The 26,893-nt window shown below is 39.5% G+C and overlaps 1 protein-coding gene across 5 annotated transcripts; it reads left to right on the top strand.

Annotated features, from left to right (window-relative positions):
• ZFP1 (ZFP1 zinc finger protein) lies at positions 1–26,893 on the top strand. Of its 5 annotated transcripts, none has more exons than XM_038538313.1 (4): positions 1–162; positions 5,819–5,877; positions 22,046–22,172; positions 24,146–26,893. In XM_038538313.1, the coding sequence occupies exons 2-4, from the start codon at positions 5,863–5,865 to the stop codon at positions 25,219–25,221; spliced, it is 1,218 nt and encodes a 405-aa protein (XP_038394241.1). In that variant the 5' UTR covers positions 1–162; positions 5,819–5,862; the 3' UTR covers positions 25,222–26,893. The 5 variants fall into 5 exon arrangements, with proteins under 5 accessions (XP_038394241.1, XP_038394240.1, XP_038394244.1 ...); XM_038538312.1 differs by having other exon boundaries at positions 22,021–22,172; XM_038538314.1 differs by lacking the exon at positions 1–162 and adding an exon at positions 650–713.

The raw sequence follows: 26,893 nt of genomic DNA, 5'->3' as shown, positions 1-26,893 counted from the left end.
TTGCGTCTGCGCATGTGCAATGCTGCGAGCGCGCCGGTGGCTGCCCTTCCCCCACCTCCTGCCGCGAGTGGGTGACAGGGCCCCGGTCTCCGCGCGTCTTCACCGACACGCGCCGTGACCCGGCCTGGCACTGAGCCACAAGTGGAGGCTGTGCCCCTCCAGGTATGAGGGGGCCCGCCACGCAGCTCCGCGGGGCCTGGGGGCCGAGGGGAAGGAGATGAGGGATGGGCTCCTGTCTGCGCGGGGTGGGAGCCCAAACTTCGGCTGCTCGCAGGCGGCGGTGACCCTCGGGGCGGCGTCGGGGGCCGCCCGGCGCTGTCCTCGGCGCGGGGCTGGCGGGGCCAGCCTGGCCGGACGTGCGGGGGCGGAGACGGCGGCGGCGAGGGAGGGCGGCGGCGAGGGCTCGCCTTCCTCCCTTTGTCAGGAGAAGCGCCGCCGAACGGCCGCCGGGGTCTCCTGCCGCGCGGGAGCGAGTCCGGAAGCCCGAGCGGGCGCGCGCGTGACCAGGCCCCGAGGGCGCGGGGCCCGGCCGCGGGCGGGGGCGGGGCGGGGCGGGGCCGGGGCCGGACACACCTGGCGGCGCCCGGAAGCCGCGCGTGGCGTCCGCGAGCCTCGCCAGGTGCTGCGCGCAGTGAGAGCCCTGGCAAGTTACCTGACGCACACGGCGTGCCAAGTGACGGCGCTGACCTCCTTGCAAAACCCTCTTCAGCCAGGTCTTCGTCTAATCCTTACACCTCGCCTGTGACGCCGCTAGCATCTCAGTCGCAGCTGTAGAAGAACCGAGGCTCAGATGGGCGCAGTACCCGACAGCACGCGGCCAGCCACTTTGTGCGAATGGCACATGTTTTTCCACGTGCCTTTTGATTTCACTCCCGGGTAGTTTTGCCCTGCAGGCGTTTTGAATTTCTCTATAGTTAGTTCACTCTTCCTTTTTTAAAATTTTTTTTAAATTTTTTTTTTACTCTTCCTTTTTTATGACGTCCAGAAGCCTTCACCACTTTTTGAGATTTTGCAAGTTGACTTATGATTTCCCACTGGTACTTTAGAATCAGTTATAGTTTTAAAAAAAATTCTATATTTTTATGATCCTATTAATAGCTGCATTTAATATGGGGCAGTGGACGCCTTTATGATGTTGGGTCTTACTGTAGGCCTTACCAGTGTTCAGGTCCTGTTTTGTTTTGTCCCCCTTAACAGCACTTTATAATCTTATTTTCAGAAGTTTATCATTTTTCTCGACTTTATTCATATGTATTTTATTTCTATTTAAGATGTAATCATTTTCCCATTTCATATTTTTTCTCGTTTTTTGTTGATATTTTCTACTGTTCTTATTTTGTATATTTGGGATTTCTCCCCCCCCCTTTTTTTTTGCCTCTTTAATTAGTGTGGCTGATGGTTATTTTTATTAAAGAATAACTCTTTAATATCTATAGCATCTGTAGTAGTGACTCTTCCATCATTTTTGATATTAATAATTGGTCTCCATTTTTTTTTTCCTTCCTTTTGGTCAGTTTGACTGGAGGTTTTTCAGTATTATTGATCTTTTCAAATAACTTTTGGTTTTATTGAATTTCTCTGTTGTTTTTCTTTTCTTTTTTTTTTTTTAATTTTTATTTATTTATGATAGTCACACAGAGAGAGAGAGGCAGAGACACAGGCAGAGGGAGAAGCAGGCTCCATGCACCGGAAGCCCGACGTGGGATTCGATTCCGGGTCTCCAGGATCGGGCCCTGGGCCAAAGGCAGGCGCCAAACCGCTGCGCCACCCAGGAATCCCTCTGTTGTTTTTCTGTCTTGAGTTTTATTGATTTCTATGCTTTATTATTTCCTTCCTTATGCTTGCTTTGGGTTTAACTTTTTCTGATTTCTCAAGGTGGAAGCTGAGGTCATTGATTAAAATCTTCTTTTCTGATATAGTTTAATGCAACGTTTATAGTTACAGTTAATATAGTTAATAGTTTAATGCTGTATTACTACTTTGCTATATCCCTCCACGTTTGATATGTTGTGCTTTCATTTCCATGAATTCAGTCCTATGCTTTTTGAAGCTTTCTTTGTGACTTTTCACCCCCTTGGTTATTTAGAAGTCTGTTTAATTTCCAAATATTTGGAAGGAAGGAATTTCCATTTCTTAATTGATTTCTAGTTTAATTCTATTTAGGTCAAAGAATATACTGTGTTACAAATTTCAGTTCTTTCAAACTTCAGGTTTGTTTTCTGGCCAAAAATATTATCTATCTTAGGAATTTTTAATATGTACTTTAATGACTTGTGCTGTTGGTGGGCTCTTCTATAAGTATGAAATGGGTTAGAGTGGTTGATAGGGTGGTTCAGTTCTTCTATATCCTTACTGGTTTTCTGTCTACCTGTTCTGTTGCTCACTGAGAAAAGAGTAGTGAAGTCTCCAACCATTATTGTGGATTTATCTATTTTTTCTCTTTTAGTTCTATCAATTTTTACTTCTTGTATTTTGAAGTTCTTTTGTTAGGTACATATACATTTAGGATTGTTTGGGTTTTTTTGTTTGTATTTTTAAAGATTTTATTTATTCACAAGAAACACAGAGAGAGAGGCAGAGACATAGGCAGAGGGAGAAGCAGGCTCCTTGTGGGGAACCTGATGTGGGATTCCATCCCAGGAGCCCGGGATCATGACCTGAGCCAAAGGCAGCCGCTCAACCACTGAGCCACCCAGCCCACATTTAGGATTGTTATGTCTCCTGGTCATTTGACACATTTTTTTTTTTAATTTTTATTTATTTATGATAGTCACACAGAGAGAGACAGAGAGAGAGGCAGAGACATAGGCAGAAGGAGAAGCAGGCTCCATGCACCCGGAGCCCGACGTGGGATTCGATCCCGGGTCTCCAGGATCATGCCCTGGGCCAAAGGCAGGCGCCAAACCGCTGCACCACCCAGGGATCCCTCATTTGACACATTTATCAGGTGTTCTCTATCACAGTGACATTATGTAATATCACTAGCTGATAATATTTTGAAGTCTGCTTTGTTTGCTATTAATATAATCACTCTAGTATTCTTTTGAAAGTGTCTACAAATCATATCTTTTTCATCCTTTTACTTTTTAAAAGAAGATTTTATTCATTTAGAGAAACGGAGGGAGAGAGAAAGAGGTAGGGAGAGGAGCAGAAGGAGAGGGACTGAGCATGGAGCCCCATGGAGGGCTTGATCTTGAGACCCTGAGATCATGACCTGAGCCAAAAGTAAGATATACTTGACTGACTGAGCCACCCAGGCGCCCCCACCCTTTTACTCTTGAACTAGCTGTTTTTATGTTTCAAACTGCTTATAAATAGTTTGGCCTTGCTTTCCCCCCCCCTCCTCAATTTGATGACCTCTATCATTTACTTGGTGTATTTATACCAACTATCAGTGTGGTTTGATTAAAATCTGCCATCTTGGGCAGCCACGGTAGCGCAGTGGTTTGGCGCCACCTGCAGCCTGGGGTGTGATCCTGGAGACCTGGAATGGGGTCCCGCGTCGGGCTCCCGGCATGGAGCCTGCTTCTTCCTCTGCCTGTGTCTCTGCCTCTCTCTCTGTGTCTATGAATAAATAAATAAAATCTTAAAAAAAAAAAAATCTGCCATCTTGCTGGTTTTCCTACTTGTTCTATTTGGTCTTCATTCCTATTTTCTTTGTTTTCTGACTATTTTGGATTAGTCGGTACTTTTATGCTTTCATTTTTTAAAGATTTTATTTATTTTTTCATGAGAGAGAGAGAGGCAGAGACACAGGCAGAGGGAGAAGCAAGGTCATGCAGGGAGCCCAACGTGGGACTCGATCCTGGGTCTCCAGGATCAGGCCCTGGGCTGAAGGTGGTGCTAAACCGCTGAGCCACTGGGGCTGCCCCTGATTTCATTTTTTATCTCCAGTATTGGTTTATCATTTATACCTCTTATAAAAAAATTTTTTTGTGGTTGCTGTAGGGTTTACAATATACAGCTGGGGTTAATCACAGTGGACCTTTAAGTAATATTATATCATTTTATGTGTAATATAAGATCATTACAATAGTATATTTCTAATTTCATCATCCCATCTTTTGTGCTATTTTCACGTATTTTACTTTTACATATGCCGTAAGCCTATAAAACTTTGCTATTTTTTGACAAATCAGTTATCTTTTTAGAGTGATTAAAAGTAAGAAAAACTTTCCTTTAGAGTCATCGTTATTTTAACCATTCCCAGAGATCTTTATTTCTTTATGTAGATCCAGGTTTTTGTCTGGTATCATATTCCTTCAACCTGAAGAACTACTTTAAGTATTTCTTGTAGTACAAGTCTACTGGTAATGAATTCTGGATTTTGTTTCAGTTTTTGAAAGATATATTTGTTGGGTATAGAATACTGAATTAGTTGATAGTTGCCCCTCTCCCTTTTTTAAGTACTTTAAAGATGTCACTGCATTATCTTCTGGCTTGTATAATTTCTAATGAGAAATTGGCTATGACTCTTCATCTTGATCCTCTATATAATGTGTCAATTTTCTGGCTTCTTTTAAGACTTTACATTTAACCTCAGTTTTCAATGGTTTGAATATGATGTGTTGCATATGGTTTGGTTTGGTGTTTATCCTGTTTGAATAAATTATTTGAGCTTCTTGGACCTATAGTTTGATATCATTCCTTATTTTTGGAAAATTCTCGGTCAGTATGTCTTCAGATATTTTAAGATTTTATTCATTTATTCGTGAGAGACACAGAGAGAGGCAGAGACATAGGCAGAGGGAGAAACCGCTTCCCCACAGGGAGCCGGACACAGGACTCGATCCCAGGACCCTGAGATCACAACCTGAGCAGAAGGCAGACACACAACCACTGAGCCACCCAGGCATCCCGTCTTCAGATACTACTTCTGTCCCATTCTCTCTTTTACTTTTGGGATTCCAACAACATGTTTGTTAGGCTGTTTGATATTGTACTATGGCCTTTGGATTCTGTTTATTTATTTTCATTCTACTTTGTGTTTCATTTTTGGTAATTTCTTTTGACTTGTCTTCAGAATTACTGAAAATTTCCTCTGAGTCCACTATTGAACCTGTTGAAGGTATTCTTTCAACTCTGTTACTGTGCTGTCTTTTCTGTTTGATTTCTTTCTCTTTTCAAATTTCCCATTTGTTTATTCATGTTGTCCATCTTTTCCATTAAAGCTTTTAAAATACGAGTCATAGTTGTTTTGTTTTAAATTCCTTGTCTGATAATTTCATCCATTGAAGCTTGTGTTGGTTGTTTTGTCTCTTGATAGTAGATTGTTTTAGTCTTGCCTTTTCTGGTGTCTCATAATGTTTGATGGAAGGTGAGTGCTGCCCGTATAATCCTTCCTGTCCCTTCTTTTTTTCAAAAAAGATTTATTTAGGGGTAACTGGATGGCTAAGGCGATTAAGTGTCCAACTTTTGATTTTGGCTCAGGTTGTGATTGCAGGATCATGGGATTGGGCCCTGCATCAGGCTCTGTGCTCCGTGTGTAGTCTGCTTGAGATTCTCTCTCCCTCTGTACTTCTGGCTCATCCTCTCTTTTGCTCTAAAATAGATAAATAAATCTTTATAAAAAGGAGCCCAATGCAGGGCTCAATCCCAAGACTCTGAGATCATGATCTGAGCCAAAATCAAGAGTTGGCTGCTCAGCTAACTGAGCCACCAGGTGCCCTCTCTTTGTCTCTTCTGAAAAGGCAAGGGACTATCCCAGTAGATGGTGTTTTCCTAAATGATGTGTAAGGATCTGTAAAAAAGTCATTGTAGGGGTTCCCAGGCAGGTCAGATCATTAATAAAAATATCTTCCTTTTTTTTCTCTTCCAGTTCTGCTTTCATAGTTCTCAGCCTTCCCCTAAAAACTGCAAAAAATGAACAAATCCCAGGTGAGTTGATTGTTTTTCCCAACTTTATTTTTCAGTGCATCTGAGGAAGTTTATAAAGACCCAGAAAATGAAATAGAAAGGCATAGATGACTGAAACTCAAGGAAAACATAATAAGAATGATCAATACCAGAAGCCAAAAAGCAAACCAAGTTAATTGCCTTGAATTGATTATGAGTATCATCTCCTTGGTTCTCTGGTATTAGGTCTGAATAAATTTTATGGATCTTCATATAGATGGCGTTTTGGACATTCTCAGAAACAATGGGTTTATCACTTTGTGTCTGGTTATTTTATATAGCATTCTTCATTGTAAATACAGGGTTTTGTGTGTATTTTATTTTTTCAATCAAATCAGCATAATGCCAGAGAACTCAGTAAATCTTTGGATATGTATTTAAATTCTCCCCCAAATTCCACAAGTAACCACTGTCATTACTTTCTTAAGTAGCTTTCCAGAGTTTATATGTACATATTTATACAAGTACAAATATAGGTTATTTGAGATAGCATATTAATCATGCTGATTTGTTTTATGTGTTTTGTTTTTAATTAAAAGACTTCGTTTTTTTAGAGGAGTTTTGAGTTTACAGAATATGTGAGCAAAAAGTACAGAGTTCCCATATACTCCTTCACTCCTTCCACACAGTTAACCATGTTATTAACATCTTGCATTGATGTGGAACACTTGTTACAATTCATGAGCCAATATGGACACTTTAACTCAAATCTGTATTTACATTATGTTTTATTCTTGATATTGTACATTCTATAGATTTTGACAAATATATAACATGTATCCACCACTATAGTTTCCTGCCCTAAAAATCCCCTGTGCTCCATCTGTTCATCCTCCTCTCCCTCTCCTGAGCCCTTGGAAACCACTGATCTTTTTACTGTGCACATAGTTTTGCCTTCTCCAGAATGTCATATAGTTGGAGTCCTATAGTATATAACCATTAGTTTCTTCCACTTAGAAATGTGCATGTGAAGTTCCTATATATCTTTTCATGGCTTGATAGATCATTTCTTTTTACCACCAAATGATATTCTGTTATATGGATACACCGCCATTTATTTATCTATTCACCTATTGAATAGTTGCTTCCAGGTTTTGACAGTTATGATACCTGCTACAAACAGTCCTGTGCAGGAGATAAAATAATTTGAGTGAATACTAAGGAGTGTAATGGCTAGATTATATGGTAAGAGTATGTTTAGTTTTGTAAGAAACTGCCAGAGTGTCTTTCAAAGTGTCTGTGCCGTTTTGCATTCTCACCATCAGTGAATGAGAGTTCCTGTTGCTCCATATACTTGTCAGCATTTGGTGCTGTCAGTGTTGTAGATTTTGGCCATTCTGATAGGTGCATAGCAGTATATCATTCTAACTTACAATTCCTTTCTGACATGTTGAGCATCTTTTCATATGTTTATTTGCCATCTGTATATTTTATTTGATGAGGTGTCTGTGAGGTCTCTTTGGCTCATTTTTAAATCAGGCTGTTTACTTTCATATTGTTGATTTTTAAGAATTCTTTTATATATTTTGGATACCAGTCCTTTATCAGTTACATATTTTGCAAAGATTTTCTCCCTATCTGTGGCTTGTCTTTTCATTTTCTTGATTTTATATTTTTATCACTGAATAACATATCTGAAGACTTTACATATCAGAACATAGGGTTTCCTCAATTTTTTTTATTGTGTAATGTAGCATATATACAGAAGGGTATTTAGAGCATTGTAATATTCTGTACACAGTATAACAATGTGTATAACAGAGGCACCTGGGTGTCTCAGTGGTTGAGTGTCTGCCTTTGGCTCAGGTCGTGATCCCAGGGTCCTGGGATCAAGTCCCACATCAGGCTCCCCACAAGGAGCCTGCTTCTCCCTCTGCCTATGTCTCTGCCTCTCTCTGTGTGTTTCTCATGAATAAATAAATAAAATATTTTTTAAAAAGAACCCAACAATGTGTATAACAAATATGTATATCTTAAAGAGTAATAGTAAAATGGGCACCCATGTATCATACCCAAATTGAGAAATAGAACATTCTCTGGGGCACCTGGGTAGCTTTAGTCGGTTAAGCATCTGCCTTCGGCTCAGGGCATGATCCCAGGGTCCTGGAATTGAGCCCAGAGTTGGGCTCCCTGCTCAGCAGGGAGCCTGCTTCTCCCTCTCAGTCTGCCCACTCCCAATATGTGAGCGCACGGGCTGTCTCTCTCTCTCTCTCAAATAAATAACATCTTACAAAAAAAAAAAAGAAGGGACGCCTGGGTGGCTCAGCGGTTTAGCACCTGCCTTTGGCCCAGGGCATAATCCTGGAGTCTCAGGATAGAGTCCCACATTGGGCTCCCTGCATGGAGTCTGCTTCTCCCTCTTCCTGTGTCTCTGCCTCTCTGTCCCTGTGTCTTTCCATGAATAAATAAATAAAATATTTTTAAAAAAATAAGAAATGTTCTCTGTTCTTATGGTCCATTCTCTGATTCAGTCTTCCTAGTACTAGCCACTATCTTAACATTTTTGTGAATTATTATCCTTTCTTTAAAGATTTTACCACTTATCTAGATCCCTAATCAATATAAAATTCAATTTTGAGAAACTATAACTGGAATTTATATTACCTTGTTTTGCATAGTTTTCTTTCTGATTGGTGGAGTTTTTTCTTTTTCTTCCAGACATTAAGATCTAAAGATACTGTTTTATGCACCCATGTTCCCTTGGCTAAGACTTGGGTGTTTTTTGTTTTGGGGGGGTTTAACATTTTTTTATTTAAATTCAATTAATATATAGTGTATTATCAGTTACTGAGGTAGAGTTCAGTGACTCAACAGTTGCATATAACATTCTGCTCATGATATAACATGCCCTCCTTATTGACCATCACCCAGTTATCCCATCCCCCCACCTACTTTCTCTCCAACAACCCTGTTTTTTTCCCCATAGTTAGGAGTCTCTTAAGGTTTGTCTCCCTTTCTGATTTCATCTTATTTTTTCCTCCCTTTTCCTATGATCCTCTGTTTTGTTTCTTAAATTTCACGTATGAGTGAAATCATAGAATTGTCTTTCCTGATTGACTTATTTCACTTAGCATAATACCCTCTAGTTCCATCCACATCATTGCAAATGGTAAAATTTCAGGTTTTTTGATGGCTGAGTAATATTCCACTGTATATATCTACCACATCTTCTTCATATGCTCATCTATTGATGGACATCTGGGCTCTTTCCATAGTTTGGCTATTGTGGACATTGCTGCTTTAAACATTGGGATGCAGGTGCCCCTTCAGATCACTACATTTATATTTTTTGAGGGTTTTTTTAATCATTTTTTTTTTTTCAAATTACATCAGCCAGTATTTGCAAAAGAGATGTAACCACTTGTGTTATTAGTGATAATCTGAAATGATATGGCCTTACTGGGGAACAGTGTGGCAAAAATTATCAAGTAAGCATAAGTCTAGTTGTGTCTAGAAATTTTGCTGTTAATAAATAAAGGCTTCTAGGAGAAGATGAGCTGAATAGAGTTTCTGAGTCATAGTCTGGCTTCAGCTTTTCTGAGAGTTTCCAAAAATCCCATTTGGAGAAGTCATTGGCAAGGTCATGAGAAACATAGGGCTCATGGGATTGGGCCATCTGGCAGGGTCAAAGTATGGATCAGGTATTGAGTTTCTGGTAGAAATATAATTAGAGCAAGTGGGTTGCTCTGTATTCTTTGCTTCTTAGCTCATTGGTCAACTGCCAACTCTCAGGAGTAGATCAAAGCAGAACACAAGAAGTGAGTGTCCTTACCTGATCCAAGGCATCCTAGATCAGCACATGTTCAAAACAAGTCAAACCGAGTACAGATAAGAATCTGAGCCAGGCTTACCCAGGCATTCTGCCCTCAGGTTAAAAAGGTGGTATAATACAGTAGGCATCTTGTTTATGACAGCCCTCAAGATGCTTGCTTTTGAATTACACTATTCTAAACTATATGACAAGCAGTTTGGAATCAGTAGAGAATCACTGCCATCCTGCAGTCTCTTTCATACTTCTCCTAGGGATTTCCTTCAGCTCTGTTATTGATTGTTTGCCTCTTCCCATGTCTTTGTCTTATTTGGGTTACTATTGTTTTATTGGAGTACATTCTCCAGTATCTTCTTAAGAAAGGGTATGTGAGAGAGATTTTTTTTAGACTTTGCATTTCTGAGAATGTCTTCATTCTGTTGTGATACTTGCTTGATAGATAGTATGAATGTGTATGTGTCCATTCATTGCTCTAGTTCTGTCTGGTTTTGCTTGATGTAATTTGAAGCTGTGTTATTGAGTGCATGTGCGTTTATTATTCTGTTTTCCTGATGGATTTATCTTTCTATCATTTTGGAATGCCTGTCTTTATCTGTGGTTATATAAATACAGCCATACCTACCTTTTTATGATTAGTGCTTTTGTGGTGTATTTTTAAAGTGGTTTCTGTAGGGATTACAGCTTATATACTTTACTAATCACCTTGATCACCTTGAATTATTATTATAGTACCTCAGTATGATCCAAGAACAGTATACATGATATTGCAGTGAATTCTTGAAGCTTTTATCTCTATATATGCTTTTAGTTTACCTTTTTTTTTTAAAGATTTATTTATTTATTTATTCATGATAGAGAGAGAGAGAGGCAGAGACACAGGCAGAGGGAGAAGCAGGCTCCATGCAGGGAGCCCGACGTGGGACTCGATCCTGGGACTCCAGGATCGCGCCCTGGGCTGAAGGCAGGCGCCAAACCACTGAGCCACCCAGGGATCCCCTAGTTTGCCTTTTTTTAAAAAAATGTTTTATTTATTCATGAGAGACACAACACAGAGACAGAGAGAGGCAGAGACAAGGCAGAAGGAGAAGCAGGCTCCATGCAGGGAGCCCAATGTGGGACTCAATCCCGGGTCTCCAGGATCACACTCTGGGCTGAAGGTATGCTTAACCGCTGAGCCACCCAGGCTGCCCTTTAGTTTACCTTTTTTTTTTTTTTTTTTTTTTTTAAGATTTCTTTATTCATGAGAGACACACAGAGAGAGAGAGAGAGAGGCAGAGATGCAGGCAGAGGGAGAAGCAGGCTCCACACAAGGAGCCCAATGCGGGACCCAGTCCTGGATCCTGGGATCACAACCTGATTCGAAATCAGCCACCCAACCACTGAGCTACCCAGGCATCCGTAGTTGGCCTTTTTTAAAAAAGATTTTATTTATTCATTTGAGAGAGCACATAAGTTGAGGGGAAAGGCAGAGGGAGAAGGAAACTCCTCACTGAGCAGGGACCCCAACTTGGGGTTTGATCCCAGGACCCAGAGATCATGACCCCCGCCGAAGGCAGACACCCAACCATTTGAGCCACCCAGACACCCTTGTTTTACTTTTGTTTTGTTTTTAAAGATTTTATATATTAGAGAGACAGAGCATGTACGTGCATGAGCAGGGGGGAGAGGAAGAAGCAGACTCCTCATTGCATAGGGAACCCAGTGTGTGGCTCGATACCGGAACCCTGGGATCATGACCAGAGCCGAAGGCAGACACTTAAATGACTGAACTACCCAGATGTCCCTACCTTTATTTTGAAAAATATTTTAACCAGTAGTACATTAAACTTTTTGGGCATATCTCACATATCTTATGTTTTGGGTTTTCCTCCATTTTTTTTCCTCTCTGTTTTAACTTGAAAATATTTTTATTGGCTTTATTTATTTTTTATTTATTTTATTATTTTTTTATTTTTATGATAGGCACACAGTGAGAGAGAGAGAGAGGCAGAGACACAGGCAGAGGGAGAAGCAGGCTCCATGCACCGGGAGCCCGACGTGGGATTCGATCCCGGGTCTCCAGGATCGCACCCTGGGCCAAAGGCAGGTGCCAAACCGCTGCGCCACCCAGGGATCCCTACTGGCTTGTTTTCAAGTCCATTCTTGTTTTCTGCTGTGTCTAGTCTTCTATTAAAGTCTATATTGTGAGTTCTTAATTTTAGTTAAAAACTAGATTTTGCAGGGGTGCCTGGGTGGCTCAGTCAGTTAAGTGTCTGCCTTCCACTCAAGTGTGATTCCAGGGTCCTGGGATCCAGCCCCCCTTTGGGCTTCCTACTCATGGGGGAGTCTGCTTCTCCATCTCCCTCTGCCTTGTCCCCCCAACTCACGTGCATGCTCTCTCTCTCTCTGTGTCTCAAATAAATAATCTTTTTATTTAAAAAATATATTTTGCAGTTCTGTATGTCCATCTGCTTCCTTTTTGTAGATTCTAGTTCTTTGTTGAAGTATTCCCATATTTTTATATGCATTATCCATCTTTTTCTCTGTATTTTTTTTTCTATTAGGTAAACTGTACCCGCAGTGTGGGGCTTGAACTCATGACCCCAAGATCAAGAGTCACATGCTCTACCAACTGAGCTAGCCAGGCACCCCTTTCTGTATTCTTTTACATACTGCTTTACAGTTAATCTGAAGTTTTTTTTTGTGTTTTTTTTTTTAAGATTTTATTTATTTATTCATGAGAGACACAGAGAGAGAGAGAGACAGGGACACAGGCAGAGGGAGAAGCAGGCCCCACACAGGGAGCAGGATGTGATCCTGGAGTCCCAGGCCCATGCCCTGGGCCGAGGCAGGCGCTAAACTGATGAGCCACCCAGGGATCCCCAGAAGTCCTATGCAGTAACTGTAATCAGTGGATTATCTCTGCATATAGACTGTTGACTGTTCATCTCTCCCCCCCCCCCTTTTTTTTTTATCTTATCACTGCTTTTTTGGTGTTCCATATGTCTAGTAATTTTTGTTTATATGCTGGACACAAGTATGACACATAACAAAATATGTTAAATTTTGTTTTGCCAACAACTTATCTACCAGAACAAAACTATTGCCATCTACTATTTCTTCTAGAGACTTGCCCTACCTGCACATATTAGGAACCAGCCAAAGATCTGAGGCGAATTTTAGAGCCCCTTCTCTGTGTCTTCTTTATCTTCATTACCTTGCCCCCAAATCTCAGTTGCTTTGCAGACCCAAATGCTAATTTTTATTTTTTCAATGTAGCAGCAGTGCCACTTGCTGCTTAGGTTCTATTTCTCTGTGCTACCATTTAGAAATACCTTTTGGGAGGTTTTTGCTGTATATAGAATTCAAGATTGATTTTTCAGCACTTTTATCATCATTGTGGATGTAGGGTTCCCCTCATATTCACTGTCCTTTCAATAATTATAGCCCTGCAATGGTTGCTCTCCAGTGCCTGCAAATTGTTTTATATATTTGTCCAGTTTTATTGTTTTTCTCTTTCAGAATTTCAAAGTGATTGCTTTTTAGTGTTGTAGGCATGAAGTCCAAAGGCCTTTCTACTTACCAGAATGTGACCTTTCAGTTCTCTTCTGAAACTAGTAGGCTTTCCTCTTTGTATTCAGTATTGTAAAATTTTCTGATTGTTTTTTAATTCCTGTTTGCAGCATGGTAGTTTATATTTTTTCTCACCTTTGTTTGATTTTGTAAAGTGTGAAAATGCAGAGAAATACAAATAAAATTGTATTATGTTGAGCTGTATGAAAGTGCATGATTTGTATATCAAAACGGTTGAATGGCATCAATTTCAATATGGTTCTTTCTAATAACTATGAATCTGTTGCAGTGTCCAGTAGTCAAGACTTAACATCTTGGCCTATTTTCTTCCATACTCTGTGTGTGCGTGTGTGTGTGTACACCATGTGTATATATGTAAGTATTTTTTCTTTATGTTATATAGTTCATACTTGAATTCTCTCTCTTTCTCACAGTCATGGTTCTCTGATCTCCCTAGCAGGCTGTCACTCCTGGCATTAAATCACCTTATTCAGTACTAAAATCCTCTTAACCATTAAAGCTTGTCTCCTCACTTTTTAAAAAAAAAAAATTTAAGATTTTATTTATTCATGAGAGACACACACAGAGAGAGGCAGGGACATAGGCAGAGGGAGAAGCAGGCTCCATGCAGGGAGCCCGATGCGGGACTCCATCCTGGTACTCCAGGATCACACCCTGAGCTGAAGACAGATGTGCCGAACCACTGAGCCACCCAGGCGTCCTGTCTCCTCACTTTAGAGGTAGCCAGTATTATAAGTTGTGTGCAGTTGTATCCACTTTCTTTTTTTCATTTTTTTGTATGCATTAAATAGAGTTTATAGAATTTGGGAGTTGTGGCATATACATATTTTTGGAATTCTGTTTTCACTAATTTTTTAATCATTGAGGTTCCTGTGCCAGCTTTTCTAAGTGCCTTTTATTTTGAAGCTTTGTTATTTAAGTTTGCCTCTTGTAAAAAAGTATGTGGTTTTGTTTTTTGTTTTTTTTTAACTCTCTGGGGGCACCTGGGTAACACAGTTGGTTAAGCATCAAGTGTCCAACTCTTGGTTTCTGCTTGAGTCATGATCTCAGAATTATAAGATTGAGCTCCCTGTTTGGCTCTGCATTCAGCATGGAGTCTACTTAAGTTTCTCTTTTGGTCTCCCTCTGTCCCTCCCCCACTAAAATAAATAAACCTTAAAAAAATTATCTAAGGGTCTTAACCTTTTATTAAATGTTTATTTGGGGCAGCCCGGGTGGCTCAGTGGTTTAGCACACCTTCAGCCCAGGGCCTGATACTGGAGACCCAGGATCAAGTCCCACATCAGGCTCCCTGCATGGAGCCTGCTTCTCCCTCTGCCTGTGTGTGTGTGTGTGTGTGTGTGTGTGTGTGTGTGTGTGTGTCTCTCTTTCTCTGTGTGTCTCTCATGAATAAATAAAATCTCTAATACATAAATAAATGTTTATTCTTTTCTTTTTTTAAGATTTCATTTATTTGATAGTAAGCCAGGGAACACAGGTGGGAGGAACAGCAGAGAGAGTGAGAGAAGTAGGCTTTTCTTTCTTTTTTTATTTTTATTTTTTTAATTTATTTATGATAGTCACAGAGAGAGAGAGAGAGGCAGAGACACAGGCAGAGGGAGAAGCAGACTCCATTCACCGGGAGCCCGATGTGGGATTCGATCCCAGGTCTCCAGGATCGCGCCCTGGGCCAAAGGGAGGCGCTAAACCGCTGCGCCATCCAGGGATCCCCGGGCTTTTCTTTCTCTTGGCACTTTTAGCACTTTTCTTCCTCTACTGGTCTGTCAAAATATATTTCCATTCTTTTTTATTTTTTTTTTTAAGATTTTACATATTTATTTTAGAGAGAGAGTGAAGAAGGGAAGAGGGAGAGGGAGAAAGAGAATTTTAAACAGACTCCATGCAGAGCCCAACCAAGAGTTGGATGCTTAACCAGCTGAGCCATCAAGGCACCCCTATTTCCATTCTTTTAACGATTTAGCTTACTCTTTTGTTGTTTATATTTTAAACAAAGTTTAAAAAGTTAATCACAATTTATATTTTCCTTCCAAACACAATATTTTCCTGTTTTCCCTCTGCTACAATTGCTGGAATCCTAAAATTAGTTTCAGCTAACTATTTAATACCTTTTTTCCATACCCCATATATATTTATTTTAACAACATATTTTGCTGACTTTTTTTTTTTGCTCCCTGATGTTTTTTTGCATCCAACTGACTCTTCTTAGATTTAATTGTCTTCTTTATGGTTCATATCATTCAATAGTAGTAAATAAAAATAGCTAACACTTACCTGACATTTATTATTTAGTAGCTACCATTTTTTTTAAGATTGTATTTATTTGAGAGAGAGAGATCACAATCAGGAAGGAGGAAGAGAAGGAGAAGCAGACTCCTCACTGAGCAAGAAGCCTGATATGGGGCTTGATCCTAAAACCCTGAGATCATGATCTGACCCAAAGGCAGATGCTTAACCCACTGAGCCACCCAGGTGCCTAGTAGCCATCATTTTAAATCAGGTTGTTGAACTAATGCCCGTGAGCCAAATGGCCTTCTGCTTTCTTTGGTATGGCCCACAGTCTTAAGAGTGTTTTTTACATTTTTAATGGCTAGAAAAAAAAATCAAAAGAATAGTATTTCATGGTGTGAAAATTATATGAGATTCACATTTCAGTGTCCATAAATCAAGTTTTATTGGAACATAGCCATGCCCATTTATTTACATATTTCCTATGGCGGCTGTCTCCATACAATGGCAGACTTTATTGGTTATAGTTGGGACTGCATGTGGTCTGCAGAATCAAAAACATTTACTGCTTGGCCCTTTATAGAAAGTTTGCCAACTCATTTTCTAGTATCTTCAGCACTTTAAAGATATTCTGTTATTTTCTGGTTTACATTGTTTCTGTTGAAAAGTCAGCTGTCAGTTTTATTGTGCCTTTGTAGGCAGTGCATCTTTTTTCCTCTGGGATTTTTATCAGTTGTATAGTGTATATAAGTGTGTTTTTCTTTGTATTTGTTCTTTTTGGGGTTAATGGTGTTTAATGGTCTGATGTGTGAGCTGTTTTGGAAAATTCTAAGCCATTGTCTCCATGTAGTTTCCTTGCATTTTGCCTCTTGTGCTGGGACTCTCAACTACAAGTATACTATGCCTTTTTATTTTTTATTTAATTTTTAAAAGATTATTTATTTATTCATTCATGAGAGAGAGAGACAGAGAGAGGCAGAGACACAGGTAGAGAGAGAAGCAGGCTCCATGCAGGGAGCCCGACTCGGGACTCGATCCCGGGTCTCCAGGATCAGGCCCTGGACCGAAGGCAGCGCTAAATCACTGAGCCACCCGGGCTGCCCCATATTATGCCTTTTTAGTTTACCCCATGTGCCTTTTAGTCTCTTTGATGTGTTCCCATCCTTTGTTCTTTCTCAGTTTCAGTCTCCATTCCTTACTGACCTATCCAGTTTTCAAGTCATCTTTTTAAGATGTGTTTAACCTGCTGTTAAATCCAGTTACATATTTTAAAAATATGTTTTCTAACATTCTTTCTTTCCTGCTTAGTTTTACTCTGTACTGTTCCTTTCTTTTGTGAGAGGTTATGTGGCCTATGACTTTTTTTTTCTTTTTTAAGATTTCATTTATTTATTCATGAGAGACACAGAGAGGCAGAGACCTAGGTAGAGGGAGAAGCAGACTCCCTATGGGGAGCTGGATGAAAAACTCAATCCCAGGATCCCAGGATCACACTTTGAGCCAAAGGCAGACACAACCACTGAGCCACCCAGGTGCCCTTGTGACCCATGACTTATGCCTGGATGATGACAAGTCACATTGTATGTCTCTACGTACATTATGCTGACAATGTGGAGGTGATATCACTTTTACTTCGTGAATGGAGTGATCATATCTTGGGTGCTGAAAAGCTTAACCACTAATAAAACTGATATCCAGATACAAATGAAATTGTCAAGTACAAATAAAGCTAGAATTGATCTAGTAACATATAGATTAAAACTGAATAAAGGGCAGCCCAGGTGGCTCAGCGGTTTAGTGTTGCCTTCAGCCCAGGGTGTGATCCTGGAGACCCGGGATCAAGTCCCACATTGGGTTCCCTGCATGGAGCCTGCTTCTCTCTCTGCCTGTGTCTCTGCCTCTCTCTCTCTCTGTGTGTGTTTCTCATGAATAAATAAATAATCTTTTTAAAAAAAACTGAATAAAAAGCATTTTTAATGAGGAGACAAGCATATTGGAGCATGCATGACATCTTAGAGAAATGAGCCACACATTAGGATTTAGCAAATATTACCAAAATCTTTACATAATCTGGGGATCTCTGGGTGGCTCAGTGGTTTGGCGCCTGCCTTTGGCCCAGGGCGTGACCCTGAGGTCCCAGGATCGGGTCCTGCATGGAGCCTGCTTCTCCCTCTGCCTATGTCTCTGCCTCTCTCTCTCTCTGTGTCTTTCATGAATAGATGAATAAAATCTTTAAAAAAAAATCTTTACATAATCTGAGTATGAACAGTACAGACACTATATTATTTTGGCTGGCTACTTAGGATGTTGCTATAGGAATTATGTGGCATGTCTCTTCAGGAAGAAGAAAATAATGAAAAATAAAACTGAATACTCCATTCAGTTTAGCATTATTTTATTTGTTTGTGCCTAACATACTAATGTACTTTGTGCTAACAGGAATATAAAGATGAACAAGATACAATTTCTAGTCTAAAGAATTTTATCTGGACGCCTGGGTGGCTCACTTGTTGGGCATCTGCCTTCGGCTCAGGTCATGACCCCAGGACCTGGGATCGAGTCTCACATAGGATAGGACTCCTTGTGGGGCACCTGCTTCTCCGTCTGCCTGTGTTTCTGCCTCTCTCTGTGTCTCTCATGAATAAATAAAATCTTAAAAATTATCTAGTGGGGAAAGAGGAAGGAATAAGATACATTTAACAAAAGAAAGCAAGGTAAAATTGCCACAAGAGATATAAAATATCCCTGGGTTTAAAACTGAGCAGAGACTCAAAATATGGAAGGATCACACCTAAGTAATCTAGAATGTGGTCTTCCTGGAAAGATCTTTGCATAGAGAGGAGAGCCATGGGAAAGAGGGTTGGAAAAGAAATTTGAATGATGTTGAATACTGAGATAGTTATTTATTAGTTTTCAGTATCTACTCAAGGTATCATATACTAGAGCTACTCTTTAGAAAAATGATGTTAGTTTTAGAATATAAGGTAGATGAGAATAAGAGGAGACAGAAAATAAGAGGAGGCTTTTGTAATAATTGGGGTGGCAGTGGAAACAGTAAACAGATGAAAGACTTGAGGGGTTCTCTAGCTTGCCTATAAGGGGAAGATTGATCTTGCTTTTTGTGTCCCTAGTACTTAATTTAGTCCCTTGGAAATTTCCTAGTGATCTTGTTTTTTGAACTATAACTTTAGAAGCGATCTGATAATAGTAATAAATATTTACTACTGAGAAAATGTTGATTCTCTGATTGTTGACCCTCCATGGCCTTAATCTCAGGTACGACCCACGACCTACATTCTCTACTTTCATGCCAAGTGGCTAAAAAATCCTAGGAGATGTCATGAAATAATGCTGATTAAGCTACTTGCAAATCTGTGGAGTATAACTAGGTCATTTGTAATACTCAGACCTTTATGTCCTTTGTTTTCTTAAAATTTTTCCCAAGGCTAGGAGTTATGAATGGGAGATGCTGAGAAGTCAGTAGGGCAAGGGTTTTAAAGATGGTGACAAGTGTAATCTAGATTTTGGAGGTATGGAATCTTACATGGACAGTGACAGTTGGGAAGAATCACAAAGGCCTAAGAAATCAAAGGTCATAACTGAAGATGAAAGATTATAGATTCAGAATAGAGAAAATGTGAATAGGTTAAAGAAAATTCTTGTACTCAAAAGTGAAGTTGAGACAACAGTTTAGATGTGTAGAAAGCCCCCAGCATGAGATTGTTTAACTTATGATTTTTTTTGCTTTACAGTGTTGTGAAAGCAATACACATTCTGTAGAAACTGTACTTGGAATTTTGAACTTTGGACAAACACTATGTGGTAGGATATTCTTGTAATGGTGGGCAGTGGCAGCAAACCACAGCTCCCACTCAGCCACATGATCAAGAGGGTAAACAACCAGTAGACTTAAAACCATTCTGTACCATACAACTATTCTGTTTATCATTTCAGTATAGATTTAAATAGATTATATGAAATATTCAACACTTTATTGTAAAATAGGCTTAGAGTTGAGTGATTTTGCCCACTAATGTCCGCTAATGTCAATGTTCTGAGCACATTTAAGGTAGGCTAAGCAGACCTACAATGTTTAGTGGGTTAGGTGTACTAAATGCATTTTCAACTTATTTTCACAATTATCATGGTTTATCAGGGTGTAACCCCATCATAAGTTAAGGAAGATCTAACAGTCTGAAGAGTTGAGGAAGGAGTATTAAAAAATAGTCTGCTCTGGATGTCAAATATGGTAGGCACACCTCTACTCAGGGCATAGGCTTTCTACCCAGAACACCAAATTCTTTCCAGATGGAAAATAGACTGTCTTGACAAAAGTCTTTCAAGTCAGTCATGCTTTATATCACTTTTAGTGCTCTTGGATCATAATTATGTTTCATCCAACAATTTTTTGAGTTGTTTGTATAGAGTATGGAAGAATAACACTGAGAAAAAAAAACAAAATAGTTTCACATTTGATGTTGGAGTCATTTCTAAATTATTGTAGTCAAAGTTAATTTATTTGAGTCAAAGTAATGTGCCACAGGTTTATCCTCCTTGTTGGTCTGGCAGCCATACAAAAGTTCTTATTGTATCTATCATTTGGTCAAGTGGATGTAGATGAATAAAATCCATGTAGCCACCATTCAGGCCAAGAAAAAAAGTTAGCCAGGATTCTTGAAGCTTTTGTGAAATCCTCCCTGTGTAGCTGGAATTAGTTCATTTCCATTGCTTTATAGGACTCAGTTGTTTTAATATACTATAGGATATTAATCTATTATTGATAAACATTCATTTTTCCAGCTTTGGGTTCTTAATGTAAAATGTGAGTGTGAACATTTTTTAAAAATTTTTTGAGGTATAATGACGTAGGATTATTAGTTTCATATGTGCAGTGTAATGACTCGATATATATTGCTAAATGATCACCACATTCTGATAAACATCCATTACTGGGATCCCTGGGTGGCGCAGCGGTTTGGCGCCTGCCTTTGGCCCAGGGCGCGATCCTGGAGACCCAGGATCAAATCCCACTTCAGGCTCCCGGTGCATGGAGCCTGCTTCTCCCTCTGCCTGTGTCTCTGCCTCTCTCTCTCTCTCTCTGTGTGACTATCATAAATAAATAAAAATTAAAAAAAAAAAAACACATCCATTACTATACACGTTACAGTTTTTTTTCCTTGTGATGAGAGTTTAGCAACTTTCAAATATGCAGTACTGTATTGTTAATTGTAGTCACTGTGCTGCACATTACATCACCACATCTTTGCTTATAATTGGACGTTTGTATCTTTTTAACAAACCCTCTTCCCCCATTTTGCCCACTTCCCACCCTCCACTCTGGCAACCAGTCTGTTCTCTGTATTCATGAGCTTGGTTATTTTGGGGTTATTCTAGATTCCACATATAGGTGAGATGATACAGTATTTGTCTTTCTCTGATTTATTTCGCTTAGCATGATAGCCTCAAGATCCGTCCATGTTGTCACAAGTGACCACAAATTTTCTTTTTTTACCTGAGTAATAGTCCATTGTGTGTGTTTGCCACATTTCCTTTTCCATTCATCATTGGACACTTAGGTTGTTTCCATATCTTGGCTATCATAAATAAGGCTGCAGCGAATATGGGAGTGCATAGATCTTTTTAAGTTAGTGTTTTTGTTTTCTTTGGATAAATACCAGAAGTGGAATTGCTGGATTATGTGATAGTTCTGTTTTTTGAGGTGGCTTCATACTGTATTCCTTAGTGGCTATACCAGTTTACCTTTCCACCAACAGTCCACAAGGGTTCCCTTTTCTCCACATCCTTGCCAACATTTCTTATCTTTTTGATAAGAGCCATTCTAACAGGTATGAGGTAATCGATTAGTGATGGGTTGAGCAATCTTCTCATGTTGGCCATATATAGGTCTTCTTTGGAAAAATGTCTGTTCAGATCTATCCATTTTTTAATTGGATTATTTTGCTGTTGAGCTGTGAGTTCTTTGTAGATTTTGGATGTTAACCCCTTATCAGATGATTTGCAAGTATTTTATTCCATTCAGTAGGTTGCCTTTTCCTTATATTGATGGTTTCCTTTTAGCTTGATATAGGTCCACTTTTTTATTTCTGCCTATCATTTTTATCACTTGGATATGGTAGAGTTCTGTTTATGCCTGACATTTTGTCTTATAATTAGAAGTTCATATTTTGCCTTTAAATATTCAAAGCTTTAATTGACTCTTTAATACTGTCTGGTTTGATACCACAAAAACACCAGAGCACCATCTCTGCCCTGGTAACACTAAATACTGCATATTTATGTATTAATCTCCATATATACATTTTCAGAGAACACTGTTTTATAATCTTAGATGCTTGCCAGCTATGATAGTGCCAGAGGTATAGGGGAATCTAAATAAATGCTTTAACTATTATAAAAAATATTTTTGGAAACATGAAACCTTGAAGATGTATAACTGGTATTCTATATAAATTTTCATGGTGAGTGAATGTTTTATAACAAGGTAAGAATAAGTTTTCACATATCCTTTCTACATCACCAAATGTTGATCATTTCAGAATGAATAGCAATATGCCATTTCAGGGATCTGTTTCATTCACGGATGTGACTGTGGACTTCACTCAGGAGGAATGGGAGCAACTGGACCCCTCACAGAGGATCCTGTACATGGATGTGATGCTGGAGAATTATAGCAACTTACTGTCAGTGGGTAAGGACAGCTTTCGGGTGTAGTTCAGTGTTTGCCTATGATTTATGTACTTTCTGCATTAACCAAAAATTCTGAGCTTCTGAATTACAAAGTAGTTCTGGCCTCGAGCTTCAGTTGTTAAAGCTGAGTGATAAGGAAGAACTTGAGAGTCTGCACTCTTTATTTTAGGGATTTCAGAAGTCAAAGCAGTTAGAAGCTATGTTCCAGTAGCAAGTTCTCTGATATTATCAAACCAGATGTAATTTTCAAGCATCAGGAAGAGGTATAGATAGCATATTAAGAATTGCAAGTTCACAACTTTCTAGGGAAGATGGTGAAAGAGGGAAGGAGAATCAGAAGCCAATGGAAGTGATAGCCTAGGGATTATGAATGGGTTGAAATATTTCAAATTTTTTTTTAAAGATTTTATCTATTTGAGAGAGCGTACCCACTCACGAGAGTGCAAGCAGCGGGGAGGGGCAGAGGAAGGAGTAGACTCCCTGCTGAGCAAGGAGCCCAATATGGGGCGCGATCCCAGGACCATGACCTGAGCTGAAGGCAGATGCTTAACTGACTGAGCCACCTAGGTACCCCTAAAATATTTTTTAAGAATCAATTTTTCAGATCTCCAAACCTTCAGAGATGGCCAAACTGGATGACCTATATTCCTCAGGTCTCAGAATCATCCCCCTAAAGTATCAGTCTTACATTTTTCCTTTCATACTTGGCATTTGTCTACCTGTCTTAAGCCTTTGTGATTAGTTGTGCTCTTTCATTTGTATTCTCTGCTTGCCAGAATGGTGACTTTGATATTTTAGGTCATGAAATTGGCTTAACAACCTTAAGGAAAATACAGATTATACACACAGACACTTTTTTTTTTTTTTTTTTTAGTGTGGGGTGATATTGTCCTAAACACAAATGGCAGCAAGATCACAAGAGTCAGGAATAATCAGGAACACATAGATGAAAATAAAGGTTTTAAAGGTCAAGGGTTGGGTAAATTTCCTTCAAATAAAAGCAGGGACAAGATTGGTTTAAAAAGAAATGGAACATATTAGAAAAATATTGTAGTAGAAAAAAGTAGTAAAATGTTTCTGTCAAAAGGCTCTTGGACCCTTGATTAATTTTCTGTTTCCCACAAAATAGTTCTGGGTCTTAACATCCATTTGCAAAAGTCAGACTTTAGAGATTTGGATCTTTGCAATAGGATCAGCTCTGCAGACCTGTGAGAAGTGTTGGCTTTAGGAAGTTGTGTGGCAGAGAGGAGCAGACCACAATAATTCAGAGCTTGAGGGGTAGTTGCTAAGCTCAGATCTGCCTTGGCTTTTTTCCCTTAAAGAAAAGGAGGTGAAGATGTTAAGACTTTTTAATTTATTTATGAGACAGAGAGAGAGACAGACACACAGGCAGAAGGAGAAGCAGGCTCCGTGCAGGAAGCCCAATGTGGGACTTAATCCCGGGTCTCCAGGATCACACCCTGGGCTGAAGGCGACACTAAACCGCTGAGCCACCCGGGCTGCCCCAACTCCTTATTTTCTTGATCCGTGCTGTTTGGTGTCCTTAAGGATAATTTTGAATCTCCTTCCCACATCATGTTTGCTGCCTTTTGTTTTTATTTCACCTTTTAGGGTCATTTTGTAATCTGGCAATGCTACTTGTGTCCATTGTCAGTTTCCATTTCTTTTTCAAAGTTTAAGAATTAGGCAAAATTTCCATTAGAGACTTAAAAAAAAAGATTTTATTTATTTATTCATGAAAGACACAGAGAGAGAGGCAGAGACATAGGCAGAAGGAGAAGCACGCTCCCTGCAAGGAGCCCGACAGCAGTGTTGAGCCACCCAGGCTGCCCATGCATTGGAGACTTTTTAATACTGGAAGACCAAATCCTACCTAAAGAGGCAGCCCCCCGATGGAACATTTGTGGAGATTTCACATTCTCTAACATTATAGGGAAGGGGCTGACAGATCGTATTTTGTGTGCTCTTTCCTAGAGGTGTGGAAGGCTGACGACCAGATGGAGAGGGACCACAGCAACCCAGATGAGCAGGCGAGACCATTTATCATTTTTAAAAACCAAACCCCAATTGAGGAAAGAGGGAATCTCTTTGGAAAAACATTTAATCTGAGCACAGATTTTGTTTCTTTAAGGCAAGTACCCTATAAATATGACTTATATGAAAAAACTTTGAAATCTAATTCAGACTTACTTAATAATAATAGAAGCTATATAAGAAAGAGAGCTGATGAGTGTAATGGATTTGGAAAAGCACTCCTCTATCTGAAGCAAGAGAAAACCCATAATGGATTAGAATACTCTGAATATAATAAAAGTGGGAAAGTCTTTAAAGAATCCATTTTTAAACATCAGAAAATAAGAAATTTGGTCCAACCTTTTATTTGTAATTACTGTGACAAGGCTTTCTCCTTTAAGTCACTGCTCATTAGTCACAAGAGAATACACACTGGAGAGAAACCTTATGAATGTAATGTGTGTAAGAAAACTTTCTCCCATAAGGCAAACCTCATCAAACATCAAAGAATTCATACAGGGGAGAAACCCTTTGAATGTATTGAATGCGGAAAAGCTTTCACGCACCAGTCAAACCTCATTGTACACCAGAGAGCACACATGGAGAAGAAGCCCTATGAATGCAGTGATTGCGGCAAGACATTTGCCCAGAAATTTGAACTTACTACACACCAGAGAATTCATACAGGAGAACGACCCTATGAGTGTAACGAATGTGCAAAAACCTTCTTTAAGAAATCAAACCTCATCATACATCAGAAAATTCACACGGGGGAGAAACGCTACGAGTGCAGTGAATGTGGAAAGTCCTTTATCCAGAACTCACAACTCATTATACATATGAGAACTCATACGGGAGAAAAACCCTACGAATGTACTGAATGTGGCAAAACATTCAGCCAGAGGTCAACCCTTAGATTGCATTTGCGAATCCATACAGGAGAGAAACCATATGAGTGTTCGGAATGTGGGAAGGCCTTCAGCAGGAAGTCCCGACTCAGTGTCCATCAGAGAGTTCACATGAGGGAAAAGCCCTGAGACTGCAGCCAGCTGGAACTGTGGGAAACCCTTCCACCCTAACCCTTCCCGTTGGGGAAAAACTGCACAAAGGTACTGACGGAACGTACAAGTTCACAGTGAGATACAATCTACCAAATCAAAAAACACGTAAAAACAGGGTCCCCTAAGAACAATGTTATACCCAAAGTCAGATATGATGCCCAACTAAGGAATATATATCAGCATATATCCAATTGTAAATAGACATGCTTAGTTGTATTACAGTGAATTACTCAAGAATGAAATATTCTGAGCAGCAGCATTAAGGATCAGTACCTTAGGAATTTAGTGGTTGTGTGTGATCCTATCTTAGATCCACACATGTAAATTTAACACTCTCATTGGGAGTTTGAAATCCTTGTCCTCTTATAATTGGGACATGAATAAGATTTTCCATGCTAAACATGTGTTTTTCAGTACCTTTCCAAGCCAGTATGCATTCCACAGGAAATAGGTAACAGAGTTTCAGTGGCATGTTGCATATGTTTTCTCCTATTGCTCGTTGGCATAGAGAGTCGGTCCAACCAACATTATTCAGCTGCCTCTTCAATAAACAGAAGACAAGGTTGAAGTTTTAACTTGTTTCTGGGGTTGCTAGAAGCATTATTTATATAAATATGTACGTGAGAGAGAATTAAGAGGAGATCTAGAGACAGACCACTGTGGGCCGTCTCTCCATAGGCACCACAGCTGAAGAGTGCGCCCCATCTCTAGTGCGCAGTTACTTTGCAGTGGGGTGTTTACATACAAATGCATGTCTTTTAACATTGTATAACCCAGAAATTACTTGTACTTTTATTTGTGTGTTTCCCTATTTCTCTTAATATTTTACAAATTGTCTTACAAAAAGTAGAATATGTATGTGGTTCACAAATGTTACATTTTAGAGACTTTAGAGAAAAAATTTAAGAAACTGTCAGTATATGTCTTAATGCTTTTTTAAGTGTCCATGTGCACAACCCACTTTAGAAATGCATTTTTGCCCCATTCTGTGTAAAGGAGGCATTTCCACTCCCTGAGTTTCACGGTCATCAACCAGAAGCATCTCCCTTTGGAACTTGAGTACAAGTTAAGCCTTTCCTTTAAAGGTTCACACATTAAAGGTTACAAGTTAGACTTTTCAGCTATCTCTCCATATGTTTAAAACCTAAAAAAAGCTTTTTGCATAACTCAGAGGCAAAGTATTGATTTCAGATTCCCAAGTTTCTCTCCTGATCAGTCATAAATCACACACTAGATTTGTCACTGGCAACTATAACTGGCCTTTTTTCTTCCTTGCTTCTGAATGTCATTGATGTGCTGTGACTATATATGAATATGAGTGACCTGAACAGATTTACCAGAACATCTATGTCCAGTAAGTCTTTGTCTTTCTAAATTGTCATCTTGTCTACTACCAAGCAAGGAAGCAGGGGAAAAGATTCATCTCATACACTGCTGTTAGAAATGTGTAAAGTGTAACTCTTCTAACATTAAGAATACACATACCCTTCAATCCAGGAGTCTCACTCCTGGGAATCTATCCCTAAGAAAAAATAAAGTGCCAGTATTTAAGATTATATGTTTATCAATGTATATTGTATTTTTTGATAAAGACAAAAACAATGTGAATGACCATCAGTAAGAGAATGAATAAACCTCAGTAAAACTA

Source organism: Canis lupus, chromosome 5, assembly GCF_011100685.1.
Source record: "Canis lupus familiaris isolate Mischka breed German Shepherd chromosome 5, alternate assembly UU_Cfam_GSD_1.0, whole genome shotgun sequence".
Lineage (NCBI taxonomy): Eukaryota > Metazoa > Chordata > Mammalia > Carnivora > Canidae > Canis > Canis lupus.
The sequence above is the reverse complement of the archived record's forward strand: the minus strand, read 5'-3'. Positions and strand labels throughout refer to the sequence as shown.

Excerpts from the sequence above, each read along its gene's own strand:
- ZFP1 (XM_038538312.1), top strand. The coding sequence starts at position 22,022 with ATGAATAGCAATATGCCATTTCAGGGATCTGTTTCATTCACGGATGTG. Across the intron at positions 22,173-24,145 it reads TAGCAACTTACTGTCAGTGG|AGGTGTGGAAGGCTGACGAC; the intron begins GTAAGGACAGCT and ends GCTCTTTCCTAG.